We start from the raw sequence: 13023 nt of genomic DNA, 5'->3' as shown, positions 1-13023 counted from the left end.
CGAGGAACTCTGGTCGTCGTCGTGGTTCATTTTGGTTTGTGAGAAATGGAGAAACGTGAGAGATGAGAGAAATGAGAGATGCGAGAAATGTTTGTATGAAAAATAGAATGACAATCGAAGTTTAAATAGACAAATTTCGAATTAAAAAAAACGCGTTGCATCGTCCGTGACATCGTCCGCCGCGCCCATAGTGGGCGGACGATGGCGCGGACAATGCCCTATCGTGCGCGGACTAAGCTTAGGGCGCGGACGACGCATCGTCCGTCGTCCGCCCCACTGTGGATGGCCTTAAGGAATGTAAAGAAAAGTTAATTGAAAAAATTAGTGGAATGTGAGACCCACTTTTTTATATTGTTTTATAATAAAACGTGAGTCAAGTGAGTTAGTGGAATATGAGACCTAGTTACCGTTTATAGTAAAAATGAAGTGTGACAATTATTGTGGGACAAACAAAAATGGAAAAGAGTAACAGTTATTGTGGGATGTAAGGAGTATCTTTTTGTCAATTCTCATCTAAACTTCGTATTTTTGCTTAGTTTTCAATGTTTTTCAAATGGATCAACAATAACTTTACATTTATTTGGTGATAACATAAATTCTAAATCTATTGAATCGAGAAGAAACGTTTAGCTAATTTAATTGCGTTTTATTGCCTTGACAAATTCTCCAATTGCCAGAGACTAATTCTCCCGTTGATGGCTCATTGCAACACTTTAACTGACACAGTATTTTTTATGTGTACATGCTTGTGCAAATTCAACATAAAAGAGACAAATCTTGGTATTTAACGCTACAAATTCAAAGTTCACAAATTCTCCAATTTCCAGAGATTAAACAGCAATGAATTATAGAAATACAAGGGACAATGGCTTCATCTTTATAACAAGTTTGCAAATATATTTCAACCCGAATTCAGTATCCAAATGCCAAAATTCATAATTAAGTAAATCAAAGGAACGGAAATTACAAATCCCCAATATTACTGCATCTACATCTGCTACCAAATTGAAGAGAAAAAAGTGAAAATTTACCGTGAAAATCAAACAATGGAGACCTTGGCGCCTGCCTCTTCGAGCTGCTTCTTAGCTTCCTCAGCCTCCTCCTTGGAAACTGCCTCCTTGAATTTCTTCGGCAAGCCTTCAATCAGCTCCTTCGCCTCCTTCAGCGCCAGATTCGTCAGCGCCCTAACCACCTTAATCGTCGCGATTCTCATGTTGCTCGGCACATCCTCTATCACCACATCGAACTCCGTCTTCTCCTCCACCGCCGCCGGCGCGTCACCCGCCGCGGGAGCCGCTGCCACCGCCGCCGCGGGGGCGAACGACGCGGCGGAAACGCCGAGCTTGTCCTGGAGGTACTCGACGAGCTTCTGCGCGTCGGCAAGGGTCAGATTCGATATCTCGTCGCCGAGCTCGACGACCTTCTCGGGGGCGTCGACGGCGGCGAGAGGGCGGACGAATTGCGCGCGACGCCGGAGGGGTTTGGGGGCGGATTTGGAGAGGAATTCGACGGGCTGCTTGGGGAAGGTGGCGGAGGGGAGTGTAGGATAAGCGGCGGAGCGGAGGGTGGCGTAGGATAGCGTGGTTGAAGCCATGGAGGAGATTTGTAGCGAAACTGCGATAGGGTAAGTGCGAGGAGAAGATAGGATAAGGATTTTGGAGATGAAATACTTCACCAGAGTATTGCAAATTCCACTGTGTAATTACTAACGTACCCTTCCAATTTCACAAAAAAAAAATATCAGGGGCATTCCGAGAATCGAACTCGGGACCTCTCGCACCCAAAGCGAGAATCATACCACTAGACCAAATGCCCTCTGTTGAACAATTAAAGATATATTTACTCTTATTATTGTTATTGTTTTCAGATAAAAATTGTAAGTGAATTAACTACAACTGTTGTGCAACAAAGAGTCCAAAATATTGGATTCATCGCCAAATCTAAGCTATTACAATTGGGAAAAGTATAGAATTGATCATATACATGATTATACACAACTGTTTTCATAATCGACCATATACATTATATGTATTTTTAGTCTTAGTAGTATATTTTTATTTTCTTCGTTAGGAACTGTCCAATGAACTGTTGATTATTATCTACTTTCACTTAAATATCAGCCTAACAAATTAAGCTCAAATTTAAATATTGTCGCAGTTTATAGTACTCCACATCTTAGGATATGTCAAAGTTTCATTGAGCAAAAGATATAAGAGCATTTTCAGCTCTTCCGCTACATGAAGAAAAGAAGGAAAATGGTAAAAACTTAAAGCAATCTTCTGGCCCAATACGAGGGGCTTTGATCCGTATGATACTGCTACTATAAAAGCCCAAAACGAAAATATCTTCATTTTTTTCCCACTTATTTCTCTTTAAATCACTCTCTATTTGCTATAATCTCTTTATCTCTGCATTGAAAAGAAAAACACATATTCTACTATTTCTTTTAGGTTGGTGGTAGTAATCTAATTTACTTACCGTGTTGTAATTAGTTTTAAAAAAACATAAATGAATCGCCTTATAGTAAGTATGTGCAAATAGAAAAATTATGATGCCAGACTTAAAAATTCAATCTAATGGATTATTCTACTGGGTACAAAATATTCAATACGTGTTTATTAGTATTTAATAATCCGTATTACATACCTACAACATATTATTGAATGAATTTAAAAATAAATCTAATCGACTTAATTTATAAAAAAAGATAAATTAGTGTGAATTTGTGTATCCGGCCAAACCACATGAATATTTCCCTATGACTATGAGGGATTTAGAGTTAGGCAAATGTCGAACTTAAATATTTGCAATGCCATTGGTAATCATGGTCCAATTTAAATAAAGCAATTACTCAAAATCCCCATTAATAGATTTGCCACTGTTATACGTGTCCATATATCCCAAATTTAGTTCGGTATTTGCTTCCGACGTAATCATGGAAAATGCAAGAAAATATTAGCATAATTCGTTGTGAAACGTGGACCTGCCCAAACCAATGAAATGTTATGTGACCATTTCGAATTCACTAGAGTTAATTGTTGTATGTTAACGAACATCTCTCGTGACAACTTTTTAACACTAGGAAAACTTAATTGCGTGGTTGGAAATGAAAATATGAGTTTTGCTAGATTGAATATTAAATTTGCATTGAAATCGTGGGTTATCTTCATCTCTACTAATTGGAGGAGTATAATTTTTCAAATGATGTGAATTGTTATTAGTTAATGTACATGTATATCTAAATCAATCTATAGTAACATGATTTGTGAGTACATAGCAGAAAAAAATTCACTTTCAATTTAACTTTTTGTTATTATATCTCACAAATTTTGGCGATCATCATTGTATCACCAAACCCATGTATGTCATAGGAAGTTTTAGGCACGTAATGTATGTACTTGGGATCAACCCTACGCATGTACGAATTAAGTTTGGTATAGATGGGTATAAATTTGAAACCTTGCACTTAGCAATGGTACGTAGAGGCATGCAACAACGACAACATTAGCGCTATCAGGATAATGTTGAATAAAAAGTTAAAGAGAGTGGAGACTGGAGAGGTTGAATAGAAAAATAAGAGAAATATTGAGAAAGAAGCACACTGATATTTGAATAAAAATCAAATAATATTGTACTCCACTTTTTAATTTTTGTACTTTTTTTAAAATATTGTACTTTTTTTAAATTAATGTACTTTTTAAATTTTAATAGTATTATTCGAATTTCCCGTATTTGTCTCGTAAATTAAATTCCGTATGTTGATACGATTGTAAATTAAATTATATAATTGTTATTAGTGATGTGGATAGGTAGTGGGAAGGCTATGTGAGGGCTATTTGATGTCCAGTTGATGTGGCAAGCTGATGTGGCAGGAGAATTTTAGTGCTAATGATGTGGCAGTGTGAAAACTATGTGAGGGCTATGTAAAGTCCAGTCTCAGAGCATCCACAATGGTCTAGGACCTCTCATAGCCCTCACATAGCCTTCCCACTGCCACATCATCTAGCACTAAAATCCTCCTGCCACTTCATCTGGACATGCAACTGGACATCAAATAGCCCTCACATAGCCTATCCTCATCACTAATAATAATTATATAAATTTAATTTTCAATTGTAGCAACATACGGAATTTAATTTACGAGATAAATACAGGAAAATTGAATACTACTATTAAAATTTCAAAAAGTACAATAATTTATAAAAAATACATTTAAAAAAATTACATAAATTTAAATAAAAACTAATGCCTCCTAATCCTCCGCTGTAACATCCCAACCTTTTGTGACTCCTTTTTATAGGTCGTTTGAATTTTTGAATTTTGGAATTTTGAAACTTTGCTTCTATGTGATTGAAGTGACTTTGCGTCGAATAAATTATCGTGTTTAATGTGAATGATGAGCTTGAGTTTTATATTTTTCCAATGAGGGGAAATAATTAATAGGATCATGCATTTATCCTTTCTCGAGTCGATTCATTGATATTTTCGGCCATTCCTAATTATTGAAATAGTACTTCTTTTCGTGGATTTAATTAATTGTTTTGGGATACTTATCCAAATTAAATCCAAACCAAATGACCCCTAAATTGTACTACATGAAATTTGAACTCCATTTTATTTTCCTTGGGAGTTTTCGAAAATCTCCTATAGGGGAAAGAATTATTTTCATTTGATTTAATTGGTGCTTTATTGACTCCCTTCCTTTGAATTTAATCCAATTAAACCATGTTATAATTTATTTCTTCACCCAAAATAAATAGAGAGTTGGGATATTTCCTTGGCTATTTGAGCCTAATTTTTTTCGGCCCCCTCCAATAAATTTTGGAGAATATTTTATTTGTTTCCTAATTTGTGGAATCCCTTTTTATTCAAATAAATTCTCATGTCTAATTAATTGGGGATGTGAATATTTTCTTCTACTTTTCTTTCATGTCACACGCCTCCTTTGCATTATTTTTCCTTGTGGGAATTTAATTAATTGTTGCCTATTTTTATGGGAGCCTTTTTCCTAAAGAAATTACCTAATTTAAATCTTATTCTATTTAATTGGGGATTTAAATAATTTCCTTGTGCAAAGTCCTTGAAATTTTCATCCACTACCCTATTATTTCCTACTTGGAGATTTAATTTATTTTTTCCCTTATATTCATTATTTTTATTTGCTAAGTTATGAATATAATCTCCAAGAAAATACCAAATAAATTCCTTGTTGTGTACATGGAATTTTCGAAATTCCCTCACCTCCCACAAGCCTATTTTATTCTTTTAATTGTGGGATTTTTATTCATTAGCCTATATTTTAATTCTCCACAATTTATTTATTTAATTTACCTATGGATTAAACCTAGCAAATAAATACCAATTTATCAAACCCTAGCCCCCATTCTCCACAAATTTTCGCCACTTTCACTCTCTCCCTCTCCCACGCGTTTTTTTCATCTTCTCCCACTCTCCCATCTCCAAAAATCTTCCATTAAAGCTTATTCTTGCAACCATTGAAAGCATCTTCAAGAATCTCCAACGAATCGCTTCGTTCTTCGTTTCTACCGATTCGTTTTGTGTCAAAGAAGGTATATTGCTCACTTTTTCTCATCCTATCCGTTTTGACCATGTTCTTGAGTCCTACATGCATGTAGAGGGTGTAGGTCCAATAGATCGCAAGTTTTAACGGGAGGGAAAGTGTGTTTCGTAAGAACTTGTTTGGTTTTGCGTTGTTGATTGAAATCATGTGTGTTGGATTGAATTAATTAGTGAATAATATGAGTTGTATGCAAATATGTGTATGAGGAACGTGTAAGCATGATTTGGTGTTTTCGAGCATGGAAAATCGGTGGTTGTGTTGTGGAAGTTTTAAAAACCCTATTTTTGAATTTGAACCAGAAATCTGTAGTACACGACTAGTGACTTATGATCTGTATTCGACCCATCAAACGAACGAATTGTGCTACGAAATTTTTACTGAGTAAACTTCAAGGTGTTTTCTGTGTCTCGTGTGAATTTCAGCCTGTTTTATCGAAAAATGAATTTTTAATAAATTTTTGAAGTTGACTGCGCAAATCTGCCAGAAACGTGAGTTCTCGCCATGAATGTTTCGTTTTCTGTTTGACTGACCAAATGACCTCCGATCGATGTGATTCTTAAACTATATGAAAATTTGAAGTGTCTTCTGTGTTGTTTTAAATTTTCAGCCTTTTTGGGCATCGTATGAATTTATGGTGAATTTTTCAAATAAACTGCGCAATACTGTCAGAAATTGTATGTTCCGACCAGAGAGTTCAATATGTGATATGACTGACTAAATGACGTGATTTCGATATGAAAATTTTCATGAATGAACTTGAATATGTCCTCTGTATCGTGACCAGAATTTAGCATGTTTTAAGGTCGGGTGAGTTTAAAGTGATTTTTACAAAACGGTCGCGCATTTCTGCCAGTTTTCTGCCTTGATTAAATGACACTTTTTCTCAAGTTTAAAAGTATTGTATGATGCATGTATGTCCAAGGAATGTGTCTAAATGATGTGATCACGTGTGATAAATCGAAATGTGTTACGATGTGTTCTCCCATCTTTGTGACGTATGTCGGGTCGGGGATTTGAGAAAAACGACGAGAGAATCGATAGGACATGCATAGTAATATGTTGTTGGGGGAAACTAATTGTGTTGTCTTTGACAAGGGTGTTGTGTAGTCGTGAACTCGAGGATCGAGAGTTGCTAAGTTGGGTTGTGAATTGCTAAGCGAACGAGGTGGGCTTTCTTTTCAAACCTCTTTATTTTTCCGAAAAATATTATGTGGAGATACAAGGGTGGTTTAACTGTTATGTCATGCCATGGACTGTTTTTGTTATGAGATTGTGTGTCTGATGCCTAGTTCGTATGAGTTTACTCCGTTAGGCTATATGGCTGTTTTGTGAAACGAATTCGGGTCCGAGTAGGGCCGTAAACCCTATCGGGCTGTGTACACTGGTGGGATCGTGAGCCGTCCTTGCAAGTCGGCCGGTCTCGTGGGCGAATAGTGTGGCCACACTTTCGTCGCACTGTGATTGTGATTGTTGGTTTGATGTGAAAAGTGGGGAGATTATTTGACTGGCCAGTCTATGAAACATTTTTTTTGTGTTCTCGTGATATTTTCTTTACTACGTATAAAACTCGAGATCACTGGTATGGATGATATAACTATATAAATGTTTTCGGCATGAGCCCATTGAGTACAACAAGTACTCAGCCCTGCAATTTCTTTTAAAAATTTTGCAGGTTGAGCAGGATGTTGCGGTGGATGTTGAGCTGGCTAAAGACCCTAGGATACGTTGTGTCGTCATACATAGGCGTGATCCTTGACTCTCTTGAACCTTTTTTTTATCCGCTGTTATGTTTTAAATTGTGTCTTAAGACCTTAATCTTTACGTTTTTGTGTTTGAACATGTATGGTGGTGTTAGGATTTAAACGTGTGTTTACGTCGTCTTTTGAAAATGGTATTCTTCGGGATTTGAGTTAATGTCTGCTTTACTTTAGTTATTTAATTGTTGTGTTTTCTTAAGTCTAATTTTTCCGTTTTTGTTAAAGTATTTTATCTTAGGTCTTTTCAAAAAAAAATTTACCTTAAAATCTTTTAAGTAAGGTGTTCTTTTAAATTGTTGTCCATGCATGTCGGTCACGATCGCCGCATTGTGGTACCCCTTGTTTGGGCGGTCGTGACAGAGTGGTATCAGAGCTTAGTGTTTCGCTCTGGTCAGAGAGTCTTCTTTTGTCTTAAGTCTAGATTAGTGAATCCTTTTTTACTAGAAGTGTCATGAAGGCTCAACATCCACAGCATCACGCTCAACCAAGGAAAGTGAGGTATGTTTTGAGTTGTTGATGAAATGTGTGAACGATGTATAAAATTGACGATATGATGAGGATGTTTTGGGCAAAAGAATGCATGAGCATGTAATTACGTGATGACGTGATGATATTTTCATGTTGAAATTCGAGAATAAATGATATGATGACATACATATGTTGAATGTGAGCATGATGATTTAAACGCGTGTATTATGGGTGAAAACAATATTTTGATAGTGTAAACATGTGGAATATGAGCATGAATTGAGAAGATGATTTGTATGTTTGAATGTGATATTGTTATGGTATGATTATGTGAGACATGAGCAAGATTGGCATGATGACTTACGTATGTGCTATGTGTGTGAAAGTGTTATGACGTAAGCATGTGATTATGGGAAGATGGCGTGTTTTACATGAAAGATGGAAATTAATGAGTTGTTTTGAGAATGTTGGGATTTTTTTTTTTGAGAAAAGATGAGTAATCTAAAAATGTTGTTTCAAACATATATGTGAAGTGTATGAGAGTTTTGTTTGGAATGCAGATGTGTTATGAGTTTTGCAATATTAATGACTAGTTGTTCTAGTGGGAAAAATATTTATGTGGTGGAAAGTTGTTGGAACTTTTTGAAAAAAAAATATCATTGAACTTTAAATGAAAATATGTTAGTTTTTTCTTTTGAGAAAATTAATTGATGAATGGAAAATGTTGTGTTTATGAATTGTTCAAAAAATAAAAAAAAAATAAAAAATTAGTTTCGACAAAAAAAATTTACTTCGTTTGGAAAATTGAGTTGTGGAAGTGTGATGTTATGTATGTTATGAGGTGTGAGGTATGATGTGTTATTCTATGGAATGTTTTATACGAATGATGAAAGTTGATGCGAAATTACGATTTAGTTTGAGTCAAAACTTTTACATTAAAAGTGAGATGTGGAAATTTTTTTTGAAAAGTGTGAAAGTGTAAAGAAATTTTGTTTCAAAAGTTTTGAATATAATGTGAAGTTCGAAAGTGTTTTGCTATGGGATGTGAAAATATGGTGTGTTTATCTTGAGGTATGAATGACGTAAATTGAAGTAGATGATGATCTATGAGACGATGAATTGTGTTGTGAACTTAGAGTACCTAAAATATAAGCCTAGTTGACCGCGCGAATCGTAGTTCTAAGTTGAAAACTTAACAATTACTTTTCCGAGCAATGAAACGTACGAGAATATGAGAGTTTAGGCAAACGCTTAAGTCCAGGTGCGATACAAGAAGAACCGATGCTAAGAGATATTTTCATGCAACGACGATCGATCATACTCTCGATTTAAATTAGTATAGTGAAATCTTGCATAAGTGGCAACATGATGGAGATGATCTTCATACCCTACTAAGGAGCACGAGGATGATAACAATGTCCTACGATGATAGTCATTATGATATGCAAAGGATTTTATGAAGATATGGATTCCGACTATCATTATTAGCGGCAATGACATAAAGAATCTCAGTGTGAAATCCACAGTTCTTAGAGCGACGTTACCAGTCTCGGCTTGCGAAACATGAACGAGGGAGTGCGACTTTAATAGCTAGAACAAACTATTCTAATCAACAGTTCTTACTTGGATTCTAGGAAGTTGTCTTTCAGGACCTTTCAAATAATCATGAGCCCTTGTCTATTTAACGTCTTGTTTCACCCACTCTTTGCAAGTAACGTATGTTATTCCTTTTCATCCATTGAGTCATAACTCACTTTCAGTTCTTGGAAAGTGGAATTACCTTCATAAATTTGGACACCTGGATTGATTGTAGTCTTCCTTGACCTATTATTTACGAACAATATTTTGACTTTGTGAGCCTTTGCTATTGAACTTCATTCCTAAGACTGCTTGCAGTTATGTCCTTCAATACGATCACGTTTCGCAGATATGTTTTCTGTGGGATATTTCTCTTGGAACTTTTGTTCAACTTTTCATTTGGTCACCATGTCTGTGTCAAGTTCTTTCTTACAGAGTGAAATTCTTTTGGTTCAGTTCCACTAGATTTATCATTTCCATAATAGGACCTTTCTTTCTACAAAACGAAGTTAAGGCCTACATTTTGTACCTTGCCTTAACAAACTTAATACACTTGATTTTTTTCAAAAGCCCTTTGACTTTGGTTGTCTTTCACAAACTTATGAACCAGTGAATCTATCATTCCATATTAAGATTTTCGTTGAACCATGATCTGTACTGCTTTGTGACAACTGCCTACATTTCTCAATCCTTACACAACCAATCCTATTTTATCCTCAACTCTTTAAGTAATTATCCATTGATGTGTGGACTTTCCAAATTTGGTCGAACAATTGAATTATCTTTTGGTAGCCTACTATGAGAATTGACATTTATTTGATTTCATCCCATATTCATGACCTATCGTATGTTCTTTCAAGCTCCGTGGGGATGATCAAAACCAATTGTTATATTTCAAAATCGGTTCATATCCAAGTTAAGATTGTTTGACTAAAGTTTGTGTTAGGGGAGTTAAGAGTAGTAGCTCAACTTTTGTACGTTATGCCTTTGGAGAACGTAGACATAATCTTTGGAATGGATTGGCTTACCGAGTACCATGCCACGATTTACTGCAAGGAGAGACATATTTCTTTTCAAGCCACGGGCAAAGAGCCGACTATCTTATATGGGATCTCCATGAATCGACGAACCTCCATAATCTCTGCTTTGCAAGCAACTACGATGATAAGAAAAGGATGTCCGGCGTATCTTGTGTACTTGAATGTAGAGGAAAAGAAGGAGTTGAAAGTAGAAGACGTGGCAGTGGTGCGAGATTTTCCCGATTTGTTTCCCGAAGCTTTGCCAGGACCGCCACCCGACAGACAAGTGGAGTTCACTATTGACTTGGAACCAGGGTCAGCGCCAGTATCAAAGGCTCCATATCGAATGGCCCCTAAGGAGTTGGCCGAGTTGAAGGTACAGTTGCAAGAACTGTTAGACTTGGGTTTTATTCGACCCAGTGTGTCACCGTGGGGAGCGCCAGTTTTGTTCGTTAAGAAGAAGGATGGGACGATGAGGATGTGCATCGACTATCGTGAGCTTAACAAGACGCCGGCTGCAATGGTTCCGCGTCAGCACCGGCGTCCGCAAAAAATCGGCGTGCCTACGCTGACGCCGCCATTGGAGATGCTGTTACTTTACTTTTTCTCCACTTTAACTATTTATAATTATTTTTTCAAAACGAATACGCAAAATGAAATGTCTCTATTACTATAGAACGGAGATGAGGGAGTAGTAGCTAATTCACTGTGATCAAAATTTAAAATAAGCATAAGCATGAGAGCATCCACATCCGTGCTCTTGCAAACGAACACGGATGTGGGCCCGGACCCACTTTTACTCCATGCTCTTAGACAAGAGCACAACACTCATATTCGTACTATTCTACAAGGACAAGCTCAAGGGTCACACCATTCTATTATTCAATTTAAATAAAAACATTTTCGCAATATTAAAATGCATTAAAATTACATAATTAAAATCCTAAAAATTAAAAATTACATAATTAAAATCCTAAAAATTGAGATTGAGAGAGTTGTTTGGCATAATGTCATTTTTTTGTGTTTGAAATAAGAGTATTTACAGATGAAAGTATGAATTTTGGCGTAAAAATAATGAAAAAATAAATTAAAAGTGTAGGAAAAATGAATATATTTTATTAGGAAGAGGGAAAATAATTTTTTTATTAAATCTGAATTTTTCAGATTTTTTCGATTTTTAAAAAAATAATAAAAAATGATAAATCAACGGACCAATCATAGCTTGTCACGTCGATGCCTTGTGCTCTTACAGTTGGCAGGAACGTGCTCTATGCATAGAGCAGCGCCCTGCCGTCGGCAAGAGCACAGCGGCGAACGGGGCTTATCCTTACCGGCAAGAGCACGTCCATCGGCAAAGACACCGCTGTGGATGCTCTGAAGAGCTTCGTCACTGAGCCTACATAGACTCCTCCCCGTCAATATTTCCGCCCCCAATCGCGTCCACATTCCAATCCGCCACCACCCACTCCACCCTCCCCCCGCCCATCTCCGCCGCCCGCGCCGCCACAGCCGAAAGAAGCAGAGTCCCCATCCCCATCCTCCTATAACATTCCCTGGCTTCGCCAAAATCGTCGAGTACTTTGGAAAAAACAGCACGAATCCGGCCACGGTGGCCCCGCCGCCGCACCGTAACATCTCCTCTTCTCCGTCGTCCACGGGGAGCTGGAGGTGGAAGGATTTGAGGAGGGGCGTGAAGTGCGGGTCATGGGATGGAGTGAACGGCGACGTGGAGATCTCGAGGAGGAGCGTTGTGAAGGAGGCGAACGGCGGCGGAGAGGTGCTCGTAGACGGCCAGCTGTTGGATGAGGCTGTGTATGTGGGGGATGTCGGCGGCGGACGCGGGTGAAGATGGTGGTAGGTATTGCTTCACTTGTTTGTCTGAAATCATAAATTTTATACTTACATTTTTATTGATAAATCCAATAACTTTGTAATTTAAATCATGTTTAATTTAATTCAATTCCTAAATAATCTATATTATTGATTACCTCAGAGATGTGGCCTTCAAATTGTATTTGAATTCTCACATTAAATAATAAGTCAGACTGTTTTCCACTTGGCCTTGAATAAACTTCCAGATACTACGGTTCATCCCAACCACTTGTAATATAGGACAGAATTAAACTAAAACTATACCCTACCTGCATATATAACTAAGCCAAATGGATGAATAGATTAGTTACAATTGGTATGCATTTAACATTATAAAGGTAAAAATATCTGATTAACAACAGTCGTTTCCACGTATTCATTTCTCAACATTTATACACCTATAGTTCTTCTTTACAAGATTGGATAAAATAAAAACAATTAATAATGTGGGAATGTGAGGACATCGTATCAAACATACTAAATGTGTTACTATTACTTTAATTGCACTTCAAAATATTATTCGAATTAATTAACTGCATTCATTTATCAAGGAGATGCATGTGTCCATCAATTCGTAATTGAACAAATATAGAAATTGTAGATTAACAAAAAATGATGAATTGAACAGGTGAGATTCAAAATTTAGTAAGCATATTTAGTGAGTTTTATGTTGTGCCAATATTGATCTTTTACTTTTACCCGATGTTAATATGCTGCGGTTTTTGTAGCACAATGTTAATTGTACGCA

The 13023-nt window shown here is 36.7% G+C and overlaps 1 protein-coding gene, 1 non-coding gene and 1 pseudogene across 2 annotated transcripts; all 3 read right to left on the bottom strand.

The window, feature by feature from the left end:
* Positions 1-876: 876 nt before the first annotated feature.
* On the bottom strand, positions 877-1647 carry LOC121746530 (50S ribosomal protein L12, chloroplastic-like). Its single transcript, XM_042140411.1, has one exon. It carries the CDS (start codon positions 1592-1594, stop codon positions 1040-1042), a length of 555 nt encoding a protein of 184 aa, XP_041996345.1. The 5' UTR covers positions 1595-1647; the 3' UTR covers positions 877-1039.
* Positions 1648-1743: 96 nt separating this feature from the next.
* On the bottom strand, positions 1744-1815 carry TRNAP-UGG. Its single transcript has one exon. It is a non-coding gene; the product is annotated as a tRNA-Pro (tRNA).
* A 9671-nt stretch (positions 1816-11486) lies between these two features.
* On the bottom strand, positions 11487-12550 carry LOC121749105 (annotated as a pseudogene).
* Between the last annotated feature and the right edge of the window lie 473 nt (positions 12551-13023).

The sequence above is a fragment of the Salvia splendens genome, chromosome 9, assembly GCF_004379255.2.
Source record: "Salvia splendens isolate huo1 chromosome 9, SspV2, whole genome shotgun sequence".
Taxonomy (NCBI): domain Eukaryota; kingdom Viridiplantae; phylum Streptophyta; class Magnoliopsida; order Lamiales; family Lamiaceae; genus Salvia; species Salvia splendens.
The sequence above is the reverse complement of the archived record's forward strand: the minus strand, read 5'-3'. Positions and strand labels throughout refer to the sequence as shown.